Here is a 24,267-nt window from a genome sequence, read left to right as displayed (position 1 = left end):
AGAAGCTCGCTTGTTCGATACCCGGCTCTGGCATTTTTCACAAACATATCATTTTTGTTATTGTGCTGATTTCACTTCATTTCTAGCCAATTATTACCCTTAAAGTTTCATTTTCATTCAGAAATATACCATCAACCCCGAATTTTCTTCTGGAAAAGCAGCTCCTTCTAGTTCAGGTTGTTGTGGATCAGGAGCAGATGAGAAATGCAGTTTGAAAAAGCCTGACAGTGACGTAGAAGCTGCAGTGGGCGGGGCCACAAGCAAATGTCTGATGAAGTCCTGCCGCTCTGCAGAAACTATGTCCTATTTACGACAAAGGTTTTTAGATTTTGGCTAAAAACGGCGTCATCAGAATTCAAAGAGCATTTGGAACGCTTTGAAAAATATTACAACTTTAAACTCTATAAATATCAGGACCCTAAAGTCTGCCATTTGGGGTATTCGCCTGTAAATCCATCTTAAATTGGCTCCAGCTTGTTGAATTAGCCCGTATAGCGCCATCTCCTGGTAGACATGTTGAAGGCGGAGCCTGTTTTACGTGTTGAGATAAAAAAGGTTCAGTTTCAGGTCAAAAACAACAAAAGTCTTCTGCTGAAAGCAGAGCTGCTTTATTGGCTGCACTGGTGACATCATGAATTCACTCTTTATTGTTTAAATGCAAACATTTCATTTCAGCAGTTTAGTTTTCTGAAAGGATGTCATAGAATATGATGGATGTGACGTCCCAGAAGGCTTCCGGAGCCAACAGGCCGTCTTTCCACAGCTCAAACCTTCAAACCAGCGGTCTGAACGTCTACAGAGCGACGAGGAGCAGCGGCGGCTCCTGGAACCTCCCGGACGGAGGCGAGTCAGGGGTGGACGTCCTGGGGCAGCTGGAAGTCCTTGAAGGTGTAAAAGGAAATGTCCCCATAGTCCACGACGGCAAAGACGACGGGGACGTCTCCGCTCTGGAAGGCCAGCTGCTTGATGGTCCGCAGGTCTGGCACCGGCCCCTGGAAGCTGAGGAGCAGCGGGAGACCGTCACTTCTGAGCATCACCGGTTTGACCACGTTTAAGGCGGTTTGCAGCGACCGCGGCTGAGAATTTTAGGTTTTAAACTCAAATCCTGTCAACCTTTCTCTGAAATGAAAGACTCATCAATCAGAGATGAGCCGTTTGGCAGTAAGCAAGGGGGCGTGGATTCCTCTTAAAAGGTCAAAGCTGTTCTGGAGCAAGGCGACCCTGAGTCAACAGCGCTCACCTGCACACGCACATGCGCGCATACGGCCTCCCCGGGTTGCTCTTCTTGAAATCGGCCGCCGAGTCCGGCTGGTAGACGTTGAAGCTGATCCTCCACTGGTCAGAACCGTTTAACCTGAGCGGACGGCAGGAGGGAAATCTGTTTCTGCACAACAACGTCCACCCCCGTCAATAAACTGGCAGACATTGGTGTTTACAGTGACTCCCTGGCTGGTTTATTAACTATCTTTCAGACAGATCACAGCATCTAAAATCAGACCTTTTAATGTTACCTGTGGAGTGCCACAGGGGTCTGTTCCAGGGTCTACCCTGCTGTCATAAATCAATTATCTGCAGCAACACGAGGGTCATCCATCCGTCTTTACGCAGACGACACAATTCTTTATACATCAGGCCCAGAGGCAGTAGCAGCACCGTTTCAAGAGAGTTTTAACTCAGTCCAGGAATCTTTGTGCTCTTTGAGGCTCGTATTGAACTCAAACTAAAGTCATGTGGTTGGAAAGAAAAAGCTGTTGTCAGTCTTGGACATTTCTAAACATCACCACCTCAAACTTTTCTTGAACAGGTTCCTGAATACAAATATCTGGGCATCTGACTGGAAACCTGTCCTTCATTCTCACACCACAGAAGAATCAAAAGCCTAACCGTGTCTTTCTTCATCGCATGTGCACATCCATCACTTTGTTTGCTAGAAGACCTTGTTTTAAATGACCATCCTACTGATGCTCGACTGTGATGACATCATTTATAGATCAGCTCCTAAACCAGGGGTCTGCGACCTGCAGCTCTTTGAGCCCTCCATTGAGGCTCTCTGGTTAAAGAAAAATCAAATGTTTTTTGATTTTAAAAAGTAGCTGTTTAGCTAAAAAGTAAGCAAGTAGTGAAGTAAACTAACCCAAGCTCATAAACCACCAGTTAAAGGACGGTATGCATCCAGAAACGCAGCCATAAATCTCCATCCACCAATCCTGTGTTCATCAAAGTCGTACCAAAACACTGAAAGATTTTTGTGCTCAATATATTTGAGGCCAGTTAGCAAAATATGAATTTATACTCCCAGCATTATAAGATTTCAATTGTGCCTCATGGTTGGAAAAATACAGTAAAGGTCATTTGATGAGCTCCTTTTTATTTTTAGTTCATTACACTTTACATTTCTGGCTGAGATGCACCACAATAGAAGGATAAATGGATGTTTTTTTATTATTACTGCTGACATCACACTAGACTATGGAAGCATTTTTGTAGCATAATTAAAAATATAAGTCTGTACCAAAACGCTTTTTCTTTTTCTTCTTCAAAACCGCTCATTTCTGTCACTTAATTAAAAGGATTAAGAAAATGATTTTGAAATGAGATATTTCTAATTACTAAAGAACTTTTTGAAAATGAAACGTCAAACAGCATTTTCTTTATCATTAAGTGAAATCACATTATGGAGAATTCTCTTTCCGTCAATAAGCAGCAAACGACTGGAATGATGCACAGACTGAATCCTGGATGTTGGAACTAAAATGTCAGTTTTCCAGGATTCCTTTTGACTGAATAGTTTTCTTGATGTAAATTCTTGATGTGCTTTAATCTACCTTTGTATTTCTCTACTTTCCAGCTCGTTATTGTAATAACAATCTTAAATAAAGGTTTAAGGGGTTAATAAAGCTGAAAACTGAAAACCGTGACATTTTTGGAGCAGGGCGCCACAGCGACACGGTGAGGGGCGGAGTCAGTGAACATCTTTTATCTGCTGAATAACTTATCAATTTCTTAGAATGAATAATCAGGTGTTTGTGATTAGAGTCGGTGACAGAAACATACCTGGACGCGCCCTCCAGCAGGTGAGACGGTTGGAGGACTCGGAGTTTCTCCAGCAGCTCCGCTGCAGTGAGACGCCGGTCAACTTGGAAACATGTCACATGACCTCCCACAGCAGACCAGACTCACCTGTGGTGATGGGATGCGTTGGGTCATGTAAGGGCGTGACCTCGCCGCTCCACAGGTGAGCTGGTTGGCCCGGATGCCCCGCCCCTCGCCTCTCCAGGAGCTCCTGATACTCCGCCCAGTTTCTGCACCGCTGAACCTGAAAGAAAGTCGTACAGCGGCGTGAGCAGGTGGGCGTGGTCCTCTGCGCGTGTCGGTCAGGAGTCTGCGGCGCCGTGAAGTTGGCGTTCTCTGCAGAGAATAGCGTGACGCTCTCAAGCGTCTAACAGGAAGCATAAAGGTTCAGAGGTCAAAGAAAGGGCGTTGTGGGACTCGGACCAAAGCAGAAGGTCCAGGTGATGAGAACGCCATGCTTTCAGCAGAAAGGGGCGGAGACTAACCTCTCTGCTCCACTGCTGCATCCGCCTGCCTTGGACCTCCTCCCTCCTCTGCTCCTTCTCCGACACCTTAACCCTCCGCAGGTTGACCTTCTGCCTCCAGGAGGCTACGTCACAGACGCCCACGCTCAGGCCCCCAGGCAGCAGGGCGGGGTCTGGAGGGGCCACCAGCCCCTCCCCAGAACCCAGGTCCGGGAAAGCGAGGCCGCTGAAGTCCCAGCGTGAGGGGGCGGAGCTGTGAGTCCGTCTTTGACCTGTGCGCTCCTCAGACAGCCACCAAGCCTGGCCCCCGTCTTCGCCTCCACCTGCAGGGCTCCTGGGGTCTTTCTCCTCCGCAGGCGTGGGCTGGCGCCCGGAGCTGCACTGCCCCGCCTCCATCTTCTCCTGCTGTGCGAGGGCGCCGCTGCAGACGGCAGAGAAATGGCGTGAACCCCCTGCTGATCAGAGACTTTCCCCCCCTTCAGGCAGAGGTTCACCTGCAGGTCTGCGGCGGGCTGGAGCTCCGCCTCCTCTTCGGCGCCCGTCCTGCTCTGGCCCGGGACAGGGGGAGGTTCAGCTGTCGAGCGTACGGCGTCGGCTCGGAGCTGCGAGCACATGAACGAAAATGGAAACGAGCGTCCAGAAACGAGGAGGCGAGAAAAGAGACTTTCACCGCCGACCCCAGCAGACCGGAAGAATCCGCAGGCGGAGCCTCACTTCCACCTGCAGCTCCTCCTGAACGTCCAGCCGCAGCTCAGGTGTTCTTACCCGGGATCAAACCTGTGCACCACGTAGCCGAGCCTCTTCAGGTGTCCAAAGACCTGTGGGCAGACGGGACAGCGCTTAGATGGACCTGCAGACCACCGGTGGGTGGAGCAGGGTGGAGCGGGTCACCGAGGAGCACCTGAAACTGCTGCAGGGTCACCGTGTCTGCAGACAGGAACGCCTCGTACCCGTCCTGGATGGAGATGGGCAGGTCCTCGTGGAAGATCTGCACGCTCCCCTGCTCACACACAGAGAGCGGTTCAGGCGCCCGTTCCCTCACCTGTGCACCTGAGCCGGCGGCTTCCACTCACACACTCCATCAGGTACAGAGCCTCTTCTGGGAGGAGGTACTGCTTTCCGTCCGCGGAGAAGCCCGCCGTCTGCCAGAACTTTCCCTGCAAAGACGAGACAGGAGCGGCTGGCAGAGCGCGGGAGGAAGGCCGCACAAGGGCTTCGGAGCGAGAGCACTCACGGCAGGAGACTGCAGCTCCACCAGCCGCCGGCACGGCAACCACACGCCTTTCACCAGGTTTCCTCTGCAGACAGACAAGAGGAGGGACGCTGAACCAAAGCCAGCACCACAGTTCCTGATGCTAAAACTCTCCCAGTTTCAAGGATAAATGTGGAAAACCGACATTGGAGGCGAATCTTCGCCACAGATTTTCTGCTGGGGAGGCGCTGGAGCTCTGACCATCGGTGCCGCTGAGGCAGAACAGGCCTGATCTCCAGTTTGGTTTTATTTATTTTTGTTTTTAGCTTCCAGTAGAACTTTGGTGGTTAAAGTTTATCTCCATTCTCTGTAAAACACCCGCAGCTGCAACTTTATTTCTACATGTAAGAACCCATAACTGACAAAGTTGGGGGTTAAAGGTTAAAGCTAAAGATTCAGACGCCAACTTCAACCTCTGACCCTTAAGGAGTGACGGCAAAAAGAAAATAAAGTTCACTAAAACTGATGCTTTCTAAAAATAACAATCAACAAGCTGGACGCAGCTTTATTATCAGCATCCCGGTAACATTAGAGAGCGGATGGCTGAATATTCTGCATTATTATTAAAAGTATGTAGTTGTAGATTTAGATAAGTTAATTCTTCTCTATGAGTTCTGGTAAATCGCCTGTCCGTCCTGGGGGAGGATCCCTCCTTCATGTGGGCACCCCTGAGGTTTCTTCGTTTTTTCTGGAATCCGTTTTTTTGGGAGTTTTTCCTCACCGCGAAGGGGGGTCTAAGGGCAGGGATGCCAGTATAGCTTAGTCAGTTTGTTAGTTCATTTTAGTATTTTCCTATTGAACTCTTTGCATTCGTGATCCTTTTGAGTTCATGTTTTACTTCGAAGCCCATCGAGACGACTGTTGTAGTTATTTTGGGCTATACAAATAAAATTGAATTGAATTGAATTATTATTATGGTCCCAATGATTCCATGTTAGGGATGAAGACTCCATATTTTTGTCTGTTAAATGCAGCTTTTATTTTGAAGTTATAGGCTCTTCTTCTGTTTCCTCTCTGGATCTTCTCTGCGTAAAGAAACTTTCCAGGTATGTTTGCTTTCATGTTAGTTTTGCTGGTTTCAACTCAGAGCAGCCGCTTTCAGAAAGTATGACATGTGACCGAGTTTTCCAAAGTGAAGCTTCCTTTGGGCCGTGTTTTTTTTCTGTGTGGCCCAGTCACTGTCTCACGGGCCGGTACCGGGGGGGCTGCAGTGGGAACAGACGCCTTCGATGCGTTTGAAGGTGGCGTGCACTCACAGGCGCTCCACCCTCTCCTCTGAGACCAGGCTCCAGTGTTCGTCCAGACTCTGCTGCAGCCGCTGCCTCTGCTCCTCAGACTCGTCCGGGAAGAAGTCCTTCTGTCCTCGGACCGGGATCTTCCGACTGCGGGATCGGGCCGCAAACAGCTCCGAGGGACTGGAAAGGGCGAGAGACGAGTCCAAGATTCAAGTTCAGCTAGAAATCTTCGGTCCGACCTCTTGAAACGTTTTGAATTCTGGGTTAAAACCACGACTGAAACAGATTCAGCCTCTAGTGCTGCATGTCGTGTCAAAAGGTCAGAACTAAACCCACGCCACGGCGAGGCCTCATTTCAGCGCCGCGGGCCTCGCCGCCTGAGGACGGGAGGGTTTCATCCTCTGTGGAGGTTTTTAACAAACACCTTAAGACTCATCTTTTTAGTGAAGCTATAGTTTTTACTCGTCCACATGTTATAAGTCTTATTAACAATTTATTTGATTTATTTTGATTGTACTGCTGGGACGTGTATGCGTTCATTTATGTATTATTGTTATTAGTTGTAGTATTATTTTTAATATGTTTACTATTTTAACATCTATTTTTTTATATATTTGATTAGACTGAAGACAAAGAACAAGAAACATTTATATTTTATTCTACAATAGAATAGAATGTAACTTAATTGTACATAAATTGGTGATTTTTATCTTTAAAACAAACTTGAAAACTCAGAAAGAACTCCTGTCAATTTCACAGTTATGAATAACGTAAAACGTAGTTAAAACTAGTTTATAAATTTGAAACAATAATAATTTAAAGAAACAGTGTAAACCAGCTGAAATAAGGCAAATGCCTAAAACTCTTGATGAAAGGATTGGTTTTTATCTAAGTGTTAATCTTTTCACAAACAGTCATAGATTAAACCAAAGTTATTTTAGTGTGGAGAAGCGCAGCAATTAAAGGAAAATAAACATATATAAAAACAAAAACGGAGACGCTTGCTTTGACTTCTGCTAACCTGAGAACTTCGTTGTAGAAATCCTCGCGCGCGGCCATCTTTCTGTCCGCCATCCTGCTTCCGGCCGCAGCCGCACTCCTCCCCAGGGTCTTAGTGCCTCGTGTTTGATAAACATCCAGTACCTAAAGATAACCAGCAGAGGGCGACAAAACTAAAAAAAAGACAATTAAAAAAACACATGAATTCTTTATTTTCTACGACGGAGTATTAGGGCCACAAAAAAAAAAAAAAGTTAAATTATGAGATTTTAAGTCGTAAATTTAGGAGATTAAAAACTCGTAAATTTACGACTTTTTATCTCATAAATTTACGAGAAAAAAGTCGTAGATTAAGGAAAAAACACCGAAGTTGTCCGTTTATCGGAACGTAACTTGAAGATTAAGTATGTGGAGCCTTTTGTGAAGCTTCATTTCCGTATTATTATAGGTTTAAAACAAAGAGATTCTGAACCTTTTGGCGACTCAAAATCAGATTATTGTCAATGTAGCCGTCTTTCCGGGGTTCAGTGTCAGTAAAGCGGAGTTTCATATGTAAAATAAGGAGCTCAGAGACACGTTTGGGTGCAGATGATCGCTGCAGCTTTTATTCTCCTTTTCATTCACATATTCTGAAGTTCATCTGTCTGATTACATCATGAAGCTGTCATCCGAACACCAATGCGGAAGTAAACAGTGTTACATACGCCTCCTCCTGCAGATGAAATGTCCTGTTTCAGCATAAAACAATAAAGAGGAATGAAAATTGTCTTCTATATTAGCTTTAGAACATTGAAAATGCCAAAAAAAGTGCTCCTCCTTTTGTGTGACGGAAGCGTCACACAGACATAGAGATCTTGTCTTTGGTGGAGGAAGAAAGGATTCAAGCGGACAACTGCGGGGACACCCGATGGCTTCATCGGGCTGCAGAGATCCTGCAAACCAACCATCAATAAATAAAACTTTAATGAATCGTAAATCAAACAAATAAGCTTCCAGACATTTGGAACGTTATCAATAAACATTCAGCTCACCTGTTCAACAAAGTTTAGTCGGTCTGCTTTGCTGCTGCACGCGTTCACCTGCTGCTATGCATATTCACTTCCACTGTAATCTCCTAAAATTACGAGTTTTTTTCTCATAAATTTACGACTTTTTATCGCCTAAATTTACGAGATAAAAACTCGTAAATTTACGACTTTTTATCTCCTAAATTTACGAGATAAAAACTCGTAAATTTACTTCTTTCTTTTTTTTGGTGGCTTTTTTTTTTTTTTTTTGGTGGCACTAATACTCCGTCGTAATTTTCCCCTATAAGCCAATACCTTGTTTTAAAAACGTTGGATAATTTGATTATATTTTACTTAATTGAAAATACCTACTATAATTTCTAATACATTTATTTAATAAGCAATTGACGATATTGTATTGATAAGTACTGTAGAGGTGACTGTGCAAAAAGAGATAATTAGTTTATTTACGGTTTAAAAAAAGTTGCTGATACTGCATTTATAATAGATACTGTCATTTTAAAAGGTCCCATCGGAAGGCAGCAGACCTGATTCCATCCCAGATGTCCTAACGGCCTCTTTACTGACAAAGACCAGAGCTCTCAAAGTAAATTCAAGTTTCAATAGCAACACCTGCATGGTAGTAAAGTTCTGACATCTGCACACTCATACAGCCTTCTCTCCAACACAGATTTTACATTTAAAGACTTCACTGGTGCTATTTGGGCTACAGTCAGTGGCTGTAATGCACAAACATTTGGTCAACATGGCAGGTTAATATTAATCTAGACAATGAGGACCTTTACTGCAACCTTCTACAAATAACATTTTTTCAGAATCTCCTGATTTTCTAAAGGGATGTGTGGAAAAACCTGTTGTTTACCAGCTGGCCGCATCACTTTAGATAGATTACATTACTTCTTGCTGACTCAACAGTCTTCCTTTGTATTATTAATAAATGCTTCTTGATTGTGTTTCTTTTCCTGCTGTCACTCGTATTCTGTACTTTACGTTTTTGTGTTGCTGGAGTTTGTTGCTGTTGCGTCTGGCGCTCTCTCTCTCTCTCGAAACCCCGCCGCCGCGCGCGCGCGCCCCCGCTCGGCGAAAACATTATCCCGACCACGCGCGTGCTCGGCGCGAGTCATAGGCGCGAGAAGGTATGTATTGACAAATCACGTGAAGGTTGGAGAGAAAAAAGACATAAACTGAGACAAACAGCTGCTCCCAGGAAGGATCCGCACTGAGACTCTCGGGCTCAGAGCCGTTTCATTTTGAGACCGAGACTAATTCGTTGGTTCCCGCCACCGTAAGAATTTGATCCCGTCCCGGTCCCGTGATTAATGGCAGTTTAAACGTTTAAACATTCAGAAAAAAAACATCCAGGTCGCCTAAAATAGACCTCTTTTCCGTAGACGTCAACAGGCACGGACGGGGTTCGAACCCGCGATCTTCGGTTTACGAGACCGACGCCTTACCACTTGGCCACCGCGCCTGCCATGAAAACGAGCAGAAATTTCCATAATTGTAGCGGATACAGATGATAACTGGCTGGATGTCAGTTCATATGTGTCATGATCATTTTGTTTGTACGAACTATTTTTTAAACTAGTAGATAAACAAAGTTAAAACTTAATAGATTCGTTTGTCAAACATCTTAGTTAAAATCTCCAACTTTTTAACGCCTAGTTTGATTTATGTTTGTTATTATTATCTTTATTTGGCAACGTAAGGAAATATATTTTTGTGTATTTTTTAAAGATTCGACACGATGACGCAGCGGAAACCCGGAAGTGATGAATCCCGGCCGCTTGTCTTACTGATTCTCACCGGAACATAAACTGCAACCATTTAAAAAAAATGTGATGACAGTCGCACGAGCGTACGGGCACGCGCGAGATTCTGAAGGCTTTATTTGGTCCTTATGCTTTTAACGCTTCTTTGGGTGTAAGTACTTTCGTTGTTACGGAAAGAAAGCCACAGCTGATGCTAGCTAGCAAACATGCTAGCTTGCTATTGGAAATAATGTTTGGTTCTGGAAAATCAGATCTTTGTGACGGAGTCCTTGAGAGCATTTATCGTTGACTGTTGTTTAAATAAAAACAATTATTTACGGTTAACTGCGTAACATTGAACAAGTTTAAAAATCGGAACATGGCGTGCCGTGGGGGCAAAACACTTATCCTTTTTTTTTCAAAATAACTTTATTTATAAAATCAAAAATGGAAGCACGGACAGAAACGAACTTCTTGTTAATTTGACAACAAGCATCAATGATTAAAAATAATACCCACCTAATGCTACTTTAAATCAAGTGTGTTACTCTGGGTGGGCCTGTTTGTTTCTTTGAGTTAGGAGACCCACAGTAATTTAAGATGCAGAGATTGAAAATATCCAACTCCTTATATGAGCATAAACTTAATAAACTCATTAGGAAGGAGTGTTGGTGATCATTTTTACGGAATGACCAGGACAGAGTTATGTATTTTATTAAAGTCCCATCTGTTCATATCTTTATCTACCAGTGGTCTATTATAATTATGCCTCTTTCACTAGCACATAGTTTCTGCAGAGTGGCAGGAGTTCATGAGAAATACACCTCTGAGTTGTGGACGGAACTGTTGGTGTGGAGCAATCCTGCCCCCACCTTCTCTTCATATTGAGAGCTCTCTGTTTACATGCTCTGCCTCTATATAGCCCCCTCACACCCCCAACCCAACTTTAGCGGTGCAACAAACTAATCCAGATTCCAGCTCAGACGAGGAAAACAAAGACGTTCATGGATCTATTGGTCTGCAGGCGGATGATCAGAATGGAGCAAAGCAGGAAGCTTGTGGCCCCACCCTGCTTTTATTTTATACCAAAAAACCTTTTTTAAACTGCACTTTCTTGTCTGCTCCTGATTCACAACTTTTTGAATAAAGAAATGCTCAGAAATGCATATTTAATTGTAAATTTCTAAATATATGTCCTTCATCATCAGAAAAATGCCACAAAAAACATTTTCTTTGGAGTAGGTCTCTGAAGAGTCTCATTTTGTTTCCACTCACATTTTTCAACAGGAGACAAGTGACTTAAACATACTTAAATTTGCAAACACAGGCTATTTACTTTAAGTGTTCTAGAAAACAATCAATGCTAGATCAAAGTTTTATGTTGACCGGCCTGAATGTGGAGCCTGAGCCATAGATGCTGATTGAATATCCATCATGTTATCACCTGAGTTTATAGATGTGAGGTTGAACAGTGCAGGACAACACACTGATCCTTTTCTGTATTCCAGGAACTCAGACCAGAGAATGAGGTCATTAAGTTTTTGGATCACAGTTTTGAAAACCAACAGGTCTGTTTTCTGTCTTTCCTGCAGGCCGTAGGGGAGGGGGGGGGGGGTCTGTGCCCCCCGCTCTGCCTCACCATGCCGCTGGTGGTGGATGCCGTGTGGGCGCTGTGGAGCATTGGGGCTGGGGTCTACGACTACTTCCACACCAGCGCCATGGAGGAGAGGATACACACTCTGGAGAACGTCCTCTCCATCCATCAGTTTGTGATCGCAGGCCTGTCGGCGGGCCTCATCCTGCTCATGACCTACATCCTCTGGAGAAAACACTGAAGGTGCACAGCCTGGTGTCAGTCCGAACTAGGGACGGCTCACCCTGCAGGATCTGAGGAGCCGACAGTTCCTGAGACCAGAGGCTTTGTTAACACTGACAGGAAATCGCCTGGTCCAAGTGCTGGACCCTCTGAAGGCCATCAACCCCGAACCACAGCAGCTTCTCAGAGCAGCCATGCACTTTAGAGCGGTTGCTCTGAAACATCTGTCTGGTGTGTTATCACATGAAGCGATGATAGGAAAACATTTACAAACGCATCTCTGATTGATGGCTTTTTTTTACGTAATAATGCATATTTCTACCATATTGATAAACCGGTTCTCACAACCTTATAAGAAAAGGTTAATTATGTTAGATGGTTTTTATTTTCATCCAAAACTCTGACACAAAAAACCCTGTAACTCCCAAATCCTTCATATTTGGGCTCCAAATGACGTCTGTAGAAACCAAAATGAATTCCTTCAGTGGTGTGTTGTGGTCCGGTGACGTTCATGTCGTCTGCAGACGACATTTGTTCATTGCACATCTAAGTGAAGTGCTGAAACGGCACAAACAAAGCTGCTTCGTAGCTGTGCAGCTGTTATCTGGGCCTCATCTCAGAGTTCAGGTTTGCCATGTTGTATGAGATGCTGAGATAAGGTGATGGCAACACGTTAATCCTAATAGTGTGGCTGCTTCTGTGTGGGTTATCCAACCTGAACTAACAAGCAGAAAACGCTTGAAGCACTAAAAGCAGGTCATGTTGTGACTCATTCATCTACTCGTGTTCACATATTTATTGTTCGGTTTTGAAAAGGCCCGTGTTGTTTAATGTGTCCTGATGTCTGTGTGACGTGTTCAACCCTCCAGAATCTGGAGAAACTGTCGTTTCTTTGTTTGCTGACGATCATGTCTGAAGTGTGGCTTCTATTAAAGGGAAAATGACTAAACACAATTCACTGAACATTGTTTTAAATGTGCAAATTTGCATTCAACATGCACAAGTTTAGGATTGTAACTACAGAAGAGATTATCAGAAAAGTATTTATGTAAAACATGTCAACACTAATCTGAAAAGAGTGGCTTTGAAATGCAGGGATGGTTTTAATCGCTCATCTTTGTGCATCAATGCAAATGAATTAGTTCTCACTTCAGTTTTATTATATTTCAAGTTCATCTGCAAAAACAATTGCGGAATCAGCTGTTAGTGCTGGAAACTAGCAGTTAATCAACAGGAAGTCCAAAAAAGTTATTTTTTATGCAAAAAAAATTAAGTAATAAGTGCTTTAAATAATTTATTATTTAAAATAAAATCAAGCTGCAGGAAACCGGGTTTTATTTTTCAAATCCAATTCTTCTGAAGGGAAAACCATGCATTTTCTGTTTTAAACAAAACATTGTTAATTCCTTTTTTTTTTTTTTAATTTTGCTAAACAAATAAACATGGCAGAATATGGCTTAACATTCAATACAATTAGCAATGTCTGTCTGTCTGTATCAAAGTAGCTTCCGCTGCAGTGGGCAGTAAAACCCAGCCACCCCTCCTTCCCCTGCTGTTTCTAATTTATACTTAAGCCAATCATCGTTGAGATCTCACAGATGGTGCGTGGTGATTGGTCAAAGCTTTTCGAAGGCGGAATCTTTCAATAACAGCCATCGTGCCAGCCGCTGTGTGCATTTATGAAGCTAAAGCTAAAGAAGCGGAACTTGGACATCTACGTCCTTCAAAATAAAATATGCATCAGTAAAATTAAGAACGTTTAAACGTCCTTATGTAATGTATTCAGCTTTGTTCAGAACGTAACGTCATTTACTAATATTCTAGATAGCATCCAAGTCGTACACAATTTAAATTCACAGATTATTTTAAAATCCACCAGTTGATTACCTTTATTGTGAAACTTGAACTAGATTTTGCCTGCTAGGTTTGTGTTGTCAGTCGCGACTCTTACCTTCGCTTGCGCTGGGTAAGAAAAATGTCGATTTGAATGAATAATTTCCCCACTTACTGCTTGTCGTTTAACGATAAATACTTTGACGCGTGGTCGCCGCATTTAAGTGAGATTTTATTTCGACCACGCTAGCTTGCGGCTAAGGAAGTTAGCCGTCAGCTAAAGCTAGCTCGACGCGTCCGCTTGCCGGAGGCTCTTCTCTGGTTTCGCGCATTTCGAGTTTGTTCACAGAATCCTCAACTGTGAAACCGGCTCAACTAAACTCACCCGTCGGGCTGCAGCTTCAGCCCGGGCGGCCATCGGAGGCGCTAACGGCCCGGTTCCGGCTGTGAGATGGGGGAGTGAGCCGAGCGAGGCAGCCGGGTTTTCCAGCAACAAGCTGCTGCCCTTTTGTTTTGACAAAGGAAGGGCTGCTCGATTTCTGTCGTTTGCTTCACTTTCGCCCTGCTTTGGGGGTTGCGGGTCCGCTTCCCGCTGTGCCGCGCGCAGATGGCTCCACACAAGCAGCAGAGCTCGGCGGGGGGCCACCCGGGGGGGCTCGCCGCTGGAGGAAAAGCCAACGGGTTCTGCCAGCAGTCCTCCGCCGTGACGGCTGCTGCCAGGAAGCCCAGCATGCAGCTGCTTCAAGCCGACCACGAGCTGTTCCTGCAGGCCTTCGAGAGTGAGTCCGCCGCAGTCAGAGCCGGAAGCAGCAGATGTGGACACTTTAAAGCCGCTCTGCTGCGGAGACCTGTCACACACACGCAGGCACGCACGCGGATCATGACTGTCCCGCGTGTCCACGTGGGACTGCAACACAACTTTACATCATGTCTAACGTTCTTAAACAAACACCCACAGCTCCAGAATGAGAGCATTATCTGATGATTATTGAGCACTAACTGTCTTCCAGCTTTGCTTTAGTGATCATGTTTGTTTTTCAGAGCCAACGCAGATCTATAGGTTCCTCCGCACCAGGAACCTGATTGCTGTGAGTTTCCCTTTTGCTCTCAGTGATTTTGACCCTAAATGTTTTCATGGGACGGTAACACGCCTCCTTGCTTCACATTTCAGCCCATATTCTTGCACAGGACGCTCACATACATGTCCCACAGGAACTCCCGGAGCAGCACCTGCAGGTAGGGGCCCACCTGCTGACGCTTTGGTCTTCCACACAGACCTTTGACTTTCTGTCAGCTGTGCTGCAATTTTTTTTCTTCAGCCCAGAGTGTGAATGAAGAAGCAGACGACATGGCGGCGGCTGTAGGTGGAGGCCAGCTCGACTGGTTACAGCTGAGATCGCAGAAGCGTTTTTCAGTTGAGCTGCTTTGCATACAGGCGCCGCACAAAAGTGTAGAAATGCTGCTGATGCACGTGGGATGCATGAATGCTCTGCCTGGGGGGGGGGCTTAGCTGCAGGTTAGGCTGCATTCTGTTTTGAAGAAGGCCGGCCAACTGTCTTACGTGTCTGAACAGAAACGCAGAAGTGGATTTCTCAGCAACACGGGGCTTTGAGTTTCAGCAAAATGTGAGAAAATTCTGAATTGTAGGTTTGTTATTGAGACACTTATGAGACTTGAGGGGATTTTTTTCATCTCTGCTTTGAACGCCATGACTTCTGATACTCGTCTTAGTTTCATTTGGTGCTGCAGCCGTGCACGCCTCAGTCACATGGCTGTTTGGGGGAGGAAGGAGATCCTAAGACAAAAAAAAAAAGGATTTGATGTTTCAGATCAAAGCCAGTATTCACTCAGAGACATCAGCTAAGTCTGTGTTCTCCTCAGAGAGCCGAGGCTCCTGCTGCTTTTGCTTTAGGCTGCAAGTAAATCTCCTTCAGTCACAGGAAGTGATGCTTCTCTGAAGCTTTCTGGAGTCCTGCTGCTGCTTCCAGGGACTGTAGCTTGTTCGGTTCTGCATCCCTGTCCCACATTCAGCTGCAGAACTACAACGTGATGCCTTTCATTCTGCCTCATGCACACCTGCAGAAACGCTTATTTAAGAGTCTGGACCGCCAGAATCCTCTGTTAAGGAAGCAGCACCAGCAGCTGCAGCCCAGCAGGCGCCACCGCAGATGTTCACCTCCCCATTAGTCGGTGAAAGACCTGCTCCTGATTCTGCCGGTGTTCTGAGCAGCTGTCACGTTCAAGAGAAACACGATTCCTGCTGAACTTTTAGGAATAAATGTGCTGCTTTCATCTCTGCAGGAAGAGTTCCAGAGTCGACAATCTGCTTTTCAGCGTGGAAAAGATGAGAGGAGAGCAGGAGCTTCAGAGGTGAGGGTTACATGTCTGTGTGCTGAGGTTTCTAGCAGAGCCGTTTGGGTGTCAGGACCTCCTTGAAGGACGTGTGCTTTCTCTTTTCTTCCAGCCTGACCTCTAACCTGCAGCTCACCTTCACTGGCTTCTTTCACAAAGCTGGTAGGTTTGGAACTGCAGACTTCCTCTCCAGACGCTTTCCGTCTTCTCTGACTTCAGCGTCGTCCCTTTGTTTGTTCAGGAAAACCGTCTCAGGACAGCGAGAACGAGCAGAACTCGGTGTCTCTGGAGGTTCTGCTCGTCAAAGTTTGCCACAAGAAGAGGAAGGTCTGTGTGTGTGCGTGTTTGTGTACTTGTTTGTGTGTGTGTGTGTCTCACAGTTTTCTCCTAGTTTTTTTTTCCAGCTTCCAGATGTGACGTTGCTCTCTTGTCCTGCAGGACGTCACCTGTCCAGTGAAGCAGGTTCCCACAGGGAAAAAGCAGGTTCCCCTCAATCCGGACAGCGGCGCCGCCGTTCAGGTCAAACTGGGTTCCCTCCCCGCCCTGCTGGTTCCCTGCTGTGAGTTCGAGCCCAGCAACTCCCACCTGGTCAAGTCGTACTCCCTGCTCTTCAGAGTGTCCATGCCGGGGTGTCCGACCAACGGAGACAATCACCACGGCCGCGGTGAGCACGGCACAGGATGACCACACAGGACAACCGCAGGACACGGGACGACCGCAGGACACGGGGCGACCGCAGGACACGGGGCGACCGCAGGACACGGGGCGACCGCAGGACACGGGGCGACCGCAGGACACGGGGCGACCGCAGGACACGGGGCGACCGCAGGACACGGGGCGACCGCAGGACACGGGGCGACCGCAGGACACGGGGCGACCGCAGGACACGGGGCGACCGCAGGACACGGGGCGACCGCACGACACGGGGCGACCGCACGACACAGGACGATGACACGACCCTGCGACAAGTCACAGGACGGCCGCACTGATCTTTAACTGTTTACTCCTGCCTCCATGTTTCTGGGAATCAACAGTCGATGTTTAGCTTCATGTGTTAACTCTCTACTGTCAGTTTAAATAAAGTTTTGTATCAGGTGTTGGAGACACAGACAACTGGATCTTCAGCATCCAACACAACCAGATAAAAGTAATCAACCAGTAGCCTAAACTCAGTAAAACAGTGACTGCAGGGAATGGCTGGGTCAGTAGTGACTCACAGCAGAGAAGGTCACCTTTAAAGAGGAAGCTTAGAAGAGATGTCAGACTGAAGTAGACGTGCACGGTGAGCGTGATGCTAGCAGGATGCGCACAATGGAGATGGGTTTAGGTGCAGGAGATAACAAATCAGTAGAAGATGCATCTACCAGGTTTGAAGATATTCAGTGAAACCGAATGTTTTCGAAACAAACAGCAGAAAAATGTCATCTGTAGTTCCAAAGAGTTTTCCCTTCATCTTAGTTTTCATTTTTGAATAAGGAGGGGGGCGTTCCGTGCAAACATTGGTGAATCAAATCTGCCAACAGATGCATCCAGATGCCAGCGTGAGGTTTGTGAGCGGCGTGGGATGGATGTGGATTGTTCAGAACAAGTTTCTTCTCCTGATTTGGTTTTCGTCTCAGATTTAGCTGAATGTCTTCAGGATTTCTTCAAACGCTGTAACATTTCTGTTTTGACTCCCGCTTTGTGACGGGTGCATGACGATGACGGCATGTGTTTCAGACTTCTCAGAGGATGCGGTCGGCAGGAAGAGGAGGAGCTCCTCTCTGAGGGAGGAGGCAGAAACCACCTTTGTGGCTCAGATGACGGTTTTTGATAAGAACAGGTGAGCGGCGGCGGCGGCGCTGACAGAGGAGGAGCCTCTGTGTTCAGAGGAAGTGAGGAGACGCTGTGTCTGTGCAGGCGGCTGCAGCTGCTGGACGGGGAGTACGAGGTCTCCATGCAGGAGATGGAGGAGTGTCCCGTCGGCAGGAAGAGGGCCACATGGGAGACCATCCTGGACGGGAAGGTGGGAACAGATTTACATCCTCAGAGCTGTTGATGCTCCTTCTGTTCAGTTTCCTAAGAAACCCCAAAAAGTATAAAACATTTCAAATGTTTTTTTTCTGGGAAACTAAATAAAAGTACCCAGCTGGGTTAAAAAGAAGTTTTCGTATTACAGAGTCTTTCTGTTTTCAGCGTTTGCCGCCGTTTGAGAGTTTCTCTCAGGGCCCCACGCTGCAGTTCCACCTGCGCTGGACCAGCGACGCCGCGGGTCGCTCCACTGCGCCTGTGGCCAAGCCTCTGGCCACCCGCAACTCCGACACCAACCAAGACAGCCGGCCCAGCACGCTGAGAGCAGCGCACGCGCCCGGTGAGCCTGGCTTTCAGCCCCGCCTCCTGTGGTTACACAGAGCATAGCTCCACCCACTTTTTTAGACCTCCTGCTACCTTCACAGGACTGCAGAAGGAAATGGAAGCAGAACTCCAACTGCAGCCATGTTTGTTCTTGTGATTGTTCATTTTAGTTTAAACAAGTCATGTCAGGTGACGTCAGACGCCTCACCGTGAAGCTGCAGTTATCTCTCTCGCCAACACGTGACATTTTCTGTCAAAAATCCATTTTAGACTCACGTTCATGCGTCGCTACACATGTTTTTATGACCGTATTTGGGCTTAACAAACTATTATAACATACGACATTGAAAGTAAAATCAGGGACTGTTAGCGACGTATGGATGGCGGCCCTTTTTTTTGTTTTAACTTTATTTGTATTAGTTTTTGTTACATGAAAACAAAAAACAAAGGTCAATTCTATGTGTTTCTTGTTTCCATTTGTTGTAAAGTGTTTCAGTGTGATGGTGCCTCCTGCAGTCTCAGTCTGTATCTTATAGTTTCTGTTGAATAGAAGTGGTTCTTCGTTAAAGTCCATTGCTCCTTTGATCGATTTAGTGCTCCAGTTCCTGGTTAATGATTTTTTAGCGGCTAGTGACAGAACTTTAAGTATTTGTCACTTTGGTGGACAGAGTTTCCAGAGATCATGTCCAAAAAAAACAGTTCTGGTTCCAGAGGAATTGGATATCCCACCCAGCATCACACATAAATCCATGAGACTGGTCCACATTCACACCAACAGCTCTGACTTGTTTTTAGGATGGCGTCCCTTTTCAATCCACAGAAGGGCCAACTGTTGGTGGCGCCCGCTGTGCAGCACCCAAAGTGACCCGTCTCATTTGAAAAGTGTTTCCATTGCAGTTTTGGGAAATATGTCAATTACGATCCTCCTCAAAAACCCTCGTCTAAGTGCAAACACGTTTTTTTTTCTTGATAAATGCAAATTGTCGTGTTTCCATGAGGTGAATTTATCGCAGTTGCATCATTTCTTACTGAGTGGAATCGCGGCTAACGGAAAGCAGACGACGGATCACGGATCTGCTTCTGTTGGAAGTTTTTTGGAGTTCCAGCCGCCGGACCGCTCTGCCTTTAAGGTGTCCTTTAGCTCCTTCAGCGCCGTTTTGGACTCGGTCCTGACTGTCCTCCTGTCTGCAGCCGTCAAAGAGTCGCCGAGCGCCGACGTGCACGCCAAGAGGGAGCAGGTCTCCGCTGAGCCCCGGCAGAAGCTGAGGATCTTTTACCAGGTCAGTTTTTGACCCGCCTCGCAGCCGCTCCCCGGCAGAACCCGTCTGACCCGGCCGCCTGTCCCGAGCAGTTCCAGTACAACAACAACACGCGGCAGCAGACCGAGGCCCGAGACGACCTGCACTGCCCCTGGTGCACGCTCAACTGCAGGAAGCTCTACAGCCTGCTCAAACACCTCAAGCTGTCGCACTCGCGCTTCGTCTTCAACTACGTGGTGAGACGCCAGCTTCTTCACGGAATGGTTGCGTTTCTTTCTCTGTGGTTTACGTTCATGCAGCCTTTAGCGTGTTTCCCATCATTCCTCAGGTTTTGTTTCGGCTTCTGCCGTTTCAGGACTTTAGAAATGAAAACTGGAATTTCCTGCTTTACTTTGAGCAAAGCTTGTGTGCTGATGAAAGCTGTCCCTCCCCCTTTAAATTGGTGTGTGTGTGTGACGCTGCAGCCCCACCCTAAAGGAGCCAAGGTGGAGGTCTCCATCAACGAGTGCTACGACGGCTCCTACGCCGGAAACCCCCAGGACGTCCACAACCAGCCGGGCTTCGCCTTCAGCAGGAACGGCCCCGTCAAGAGGACCCCCGTCACCCACGTCCTGGTCTGCAGGTACCACAGAGCCCCTCCCTCCCCGCTCCTCACCCCTCCGGTCAGGACTCACTGCCCCCCTCCCCTCCAGGCCTAAACGGGTGAAGCCGAGCCTGTCTGAGTTCCTGGAGTCGGAGGACGGCGACCGGGAGCAGCACCAGAGGACGTACATCAGCGGACACAACCGGCTGTACTTCCACAGCGACAGCTGCGTGCCGCTGCGGCCGCAGGAGATGGACGAGGACAGCGAGGACGAGCGGGACCCCGACTGGCTCAAGGAGAAGACGATGAAGGTGAGAGGGGGGTTGGCGGGGAGGGGGCCCAGGACGCGCAGCAGCTTTCTGATGAGCCAGGAAGGCCTTGCCTCGGAGGAAGTGGCGCCCAGCTGTTTCTCTGCTTCCTGCGGAGATGAGACGATTGAGAAGAGATTTGCTGTCAATCTTCATCGCCCAGAGAAACTTTCCTGAACCGATCAGACAAAAAGCTTCATTGTTCTGAAGAAGCTCTTGTTCTTCTTTCCTCTCTACTTTTCTTTCTGTTGACTTTACTCTAACACTTCCAGATTGGCGTGACGAACTCCACGCCACAATCACTGAAGTCTGCGTGGACGTTTCTGCTGCTGGTCTGTTGGCGTCGCTTTTACCCCCGAGCTCCACCGCTCACCTCTGATTCAAGAGGGAAAAAAGTGTTAGAGAGTTTACAGAAGGCCTGACGATTTTAAACAGGGGCGGAAATCTGAGAACATTTGGGGGAAAAAGCCGGTTTCGTGGTGAAGCGGTACTGAGAGCGGAGAAACGGCTCACTGCGGTGGGGTTCTGGGGTACTCGAGGAGGTTCTGTTTCCGCCCTCCTTCCATGTTTATTGATCCACCCACCGCCGTTAAAGGATGTTTGATCCAACGAAAAACATCCATTTCTTTAAAAATAAAAGGGACGACCTTCAGAAACAAAGACGCTCATCTAGAGCGACTGCAGTCTGAAAACTCAAACCCAACCAGAAAAAGGGGGAAATGCTGAGGAAGAGGAGGAATTCATTGCAGAATTTAGAATTTCCTCCTTAAAAATGAAAAAAGCAGATGAACCTTCTGCTTCCCTTTATCTCATCTTTAAGTTCTGGATGTTTAGGTTGAACCCGGTTAATGATCGAGCTGCTCCAGACTGCGGTTCTGTTTGTTCCTTTTGCGTTGTTTGGACTTGCTCCGCCTCTGGTTCTGGAAACGAGCCAAACGGCGGATCCGATCTGACTCCTCCTCTCTCCTGCAGCAAATCGAGGAGTTCACGGACGTCAACGAGGGCGAGAAGGAGATCATGAAGCTGTGGAACCTGCACGTCATGAAGCACGGGTGCGTGGAGCTCAAGCGCCGCAGCGCGTCTGCGGGTGAACACGCTGACTCTTCTTCCTGTCCCGCAGCTTCATCGCCGACAACCAGATGAACAAGGCCTGCCTGCTGTTCGCCGAGCAGCACGCCGCCCTGGTGGTGGAGCGCGGCCTCGGCCGCAACTTCCTGCTGCACCTCATCAGCATGCACGACTTCAACCTGATCGGCACGGCCACCATCGACCAGGCCGTGGCCAAGCTCCGCCTCCTGCAGAGCCAGGCCGCCCGGGCACACACGGGCGAGGATGACGAGGAGGAGGAAGAGGAGGACTGGGAGACGGCTGTGGAGTCCCAGCCCGAGCTGGATCCCGATCCCGACCTTCTGGGCTTCAATACCTGCAGCGATGAAGCCATCAACGGATGCTCGGAGCAGGAGGAGGAGGAGGAGGAGGAGGAGGAGGAGGAGGAGGGAGGAAGAGGAGCAGAGACGGAGAGAAAGCAGAAACTCTTTGGTTCGGTTCTGAAGTGAGTCTTGGATCACAGAACCTCAAAACCAGTGAAAGAGAAATCGCTCACTGGCAGGTGTGTTTGAGTCTTTCCGGAATCCCGACGCCTGGAATGTCGGGAACGCGGTGCTGGTCTTCATCATCGTGGTCTTCGTCACCCTGGTCTTCATCCGTGGACTCTGTGCCATCAACGACCTCTGCTATCTTACGGTCACCGAATCCAACTGTAAAAAGGGGGCGGGACTTGTACATATTTCGGGGGGTGGAGGTTTGGGTGGTGCTGCAAACATGGGTGCTCCTCTGCTCGGGCTTCACCCCAGGATGCTGCTGCGTCTGAAGTCTTCCTCGCCGAAGCACAGACGGGTGAGCCTCGGCCAGGCTCCGCCCCTCATCCAGGTGCCTCATCTAGCATCTTCAGATCCACAAACTTTCAGTCTGAGGGATCGGAGTCCCGGTTCTACCGAAACCAAGAGACTTCAGGTTCGGTTGTTTTTCTTTGAGACGTGAAAACTTTGAATATTGGAAAAAAGTTTTGTGGTAGAAAAATCCTTTGGGCAGAAAGTGCCTTTCACCTCCAGAAAACACCAGCAACACTCCAACCGGATCACAGATGGAGCTCGCCACACTTCTCTACCTTCAGGATATTTGCTACTTTTGTCCAACGTTTTTGGTTTGGTGCTGATCTTTGACATCTCCACACCTGAGATCCGTATGTCAGAACTCCAGAGCGTCGCCGGGCTCAGCGGGGCTTCGTAGTGCTCCGCTGAGCCGCAGCTTTGTTCCTCAGACACACTTGAAGGGACCTACTTGGTCCCAGAAGCTCTCTGAAACCTGACTGGAAGGTGGGTCCTTAAACACAACACTGACACGGTAAACTGGACTGAACTGGGTTTAAGGTGCTGGTTGCAGTCTAACCTGGAAGTTGCTTGAATGTGAGTCAGTAGGATGCTGCACTGCTCCACGGTTCTCCTCCTTTGGGTCAGCCTGCAGTGGATCTGAGGAGCAGCAGATCTTCATCATCATCATCATTCAGAAACGACCCTGAAACCAAATGGGAGAGATTTGTAGATGTTCTGAGTCTCGTTGTCTGTTCTCTCCAGTTTAAGATGGAAGAATTTGGAGTTTGGTGCTGCATGTGGGGGGCGGCGACGGGCCGCTCTCACACAACCTCGTCTTCTATTGTTTTGCACGCAAAGGGAGGAGCCATGGCAGGAGGGCGGGGCTTCAGCAGAGATTCAAAACCAGAGGAACTGTGTTGGTCGTCATGTCAGGTTTCCGTTAAAAGCCAATGTCACATTTTCTGGGCATTTTCTTTCCAGTCCAGAACCTCTCGGTGCTTTGTGGGTCCAAGTTTTTTCCATTCATTTCTTAGAAAATATGTAATTTAAAATGTTTGGTGTGATTAAAAGTATTTTTTTCTGATTCCAAATGCTGATTCTTAAACTCTCCCCATAGTTTGTGCCTAAAAAACAAATCGTGATGCGTTTGCTGTACCTCTGACGGTGGGATTTTGGACTGAGGGACTGAAACTTCCATAAAGCTGCCTGGTTTACACAACTCGTCACGTCGGTGTGTTGTTTTTTATGAAGGCAGTTTAACTGCTGGGGCAGCTCTGATTTTCAGTTGCTGTTAAAAAAAAAACAGTTTCAGTGAGGAAAGGGTTCATATTACTTTGGTCTGTGTTTGTCGTCTCTGGAGCTGAAGCTCTGTCCACATTTAACCTTTAAACAAGTTTTTCCCTTTTTTTCCTCATTAAAGTTGATCCAAATTATTTTCAGCTCCGAAATGTATATAAAAAATGCATTAACCCTTGTGTGGTGTTCATATTGTTGTTACTCAGCCAGTGTTCGTGGGTCTGGTGGACCCGTTGCATGTTGTGGTTTTTAATGCCTCACAATCAAACACTTTGATGTTAAAATACTCGACAGATGTTTACCTCATCCAATTACAATCAGTATATTTGGTTAATATTTGCCCTTTACCTTTGTTAGATCACATTCATAACTCATTATTTAAAACGTGATAAAGAAAATCAATTAAAATCAAGTTATGAGTGGAAACAAATTTTGAAGTGAAGCAATGGTTTTCAAAACTACTGACTTTTATTTATTTGAACACAGAAACTGAACCCATTCAGGTGCACAACACAAGCTGAACACATAGAGTAAACCTATTAGTCTAGACACACACAGACACATCAGCCCCATTGAACACATGGCCTTCTAGCCACTAGCCTGTACAACACATGGTCCTGGCTGCTGACGGCCTGGTCCTGTGGCTGGGTGCTGATGGCTTCGTTTTGGAACTGGCTGATGCTCAATCTAAATAGTAAATGGTAAATGGCGTATACTTATATAGCGCCTTTCTTCCTACAAGGACAAAGCCCTTTACAGTCACACACACATTCACACACACATTCAGACACTGGTGGCGGCTCCGCTGCCAAAC

General features: G+C 47.1%; 2 protein-coding genes and 1 non-coding gene across 3 annotated transcripts; 1 reads left to right on the top strand and 2 right to left on the bottom strand.

Annotated features, from left to right (window-relative positions):
* Positions 1–586: 586 nt before the first annotated feature.
* tsen54 (tRNA splicing endonuclease subunit 54) lies at positions 587–7,160 on the bottom strand. Its single transcript, XM_004071105.3, has 12 exons — positions 7,045–7,160; positions 6,045–6,203; positions 4,771–4,834; positions 4,610–4,693; positions 4,438–4,536; positions 4,302–4,354; positions 4,031–4,138; positions 3,558–3,957; positions 3,181–3,316; positions 3,055–3,115; positions 1,241–1,354; positions 587–999 (listed from the first exon to the last, which is right to left on the bottom strand). The coding sequence occupies exons 1-12, from the start codon at positions 7,095–7,097 to the stop codon at positions 849–851; spliced, it is 1,482 nt and encodes a 493-aa protein (XP_004071153.2). The 5' UTR covers positions 7,098–7,160; the 3' UTR covers positions 587–848.
* A 2,289-nt stretch (positions 7,161–9,449) lies between these two features.
* trnat-cgu lies at positions 9,450–9,521 on the bottom strand. The gene has a single exon. It is a non-coding gene; the product is annotated as a tRNA-Thr (tRNA).
* Positions 9,522–13,151: 3,630 nt separating this feature from the next.
* On the top strand, positions 13,152–23,632 carry LOC101158611 (polycomb protein suz12-A). Its single transcript, XM_023957260.1, has 16 exons — positions 13,152–14,229; positions 14,492–14,538; positions 14,622–14,686; positions 15,752–15,820; positions 15,915–15,964; positions 16,044–16,129; positions 16,241–16,466; positions 17,522–17,624; positions 17,702–17,807; positions 17,978–18,152; positions 19,328–19,416; positions 19,488–19,631; positions 19,860–20,017; positions 20,088–20,289; positions 21,259–21,338; positions 21,407–23,632. Exons 1-16 carry the CDS (start codon positions 14,058–14,060, stop codon positions 21,840–21,842), a joined length of 2,208 nt encoding a protein of 735 aa, XP_023813028.1. The 5' UTR covers positions 13,152–14,057; the 3' UTR covers positions 21,843–23,632.
* The last annotated feature ends 635 nt before the right edge of the window (positions 23,633–24,267 follow it).

This window comes from Oryzias latipes, chromosome 8, assembly GCF_002234675.1.
Source record: "Oryzias latipes chromosome 8, ASM223467v1".
NCBI lineage: Eukaryota > Metazoa > Chordata > Actinopteri > Beloniformes > Adrianichthyidae > Oryzias > Oryzias latipes.
Note: the sequence above shows the minus strand (reverse complement) of the source record. Positions and strands in the feature narration are given on the sequence as shown.

Coding starts and splice junctions, on each gene's coding strand:
- LOC101158611 (XM_023957260.1), top strand. CDS start 14,058: ATGGCTCCACACAAGCAGCAGAGCTCGGCGGGGGGCCACCCGGGGGGG. Junction 15,965..16,043: donor TGGCTTCTTTCACAAAGCTG/GTAGGTTTGGAA, acceptor TTGTTTGTTCAG/GAAAACCGTCTCAGGACAGC. Junction 20,290..21,258: donor TCAAGGAGAAGACGATGAAG/GTGAGAGGGGGG, acceptor TCTCTCCTGCAG/CAAATCGAGGAGTTCACGGA.
- tsen54 (XM_004071105.3), bottom strand. CDS start 7,097: ATGGCGGACAGAAAGATGGCCGCGCGCGAGGATTTCTACAACGAAGTT. Junction 3,958..4,030: donor AGCCCGCCGCAGACCTGCAG/GTGAACCTCTGC, acceptor TGCCGTCTGCAG/CGGCGCCCTCGCACAGCAGG. Junction 1,355..3,054: donor CTGCTGGAGGGCGCGTCCAG/GTATGTTTCTGT, acceptor CCGTCCGCTCAG/GTTAAACGGTTCTGACCAGT.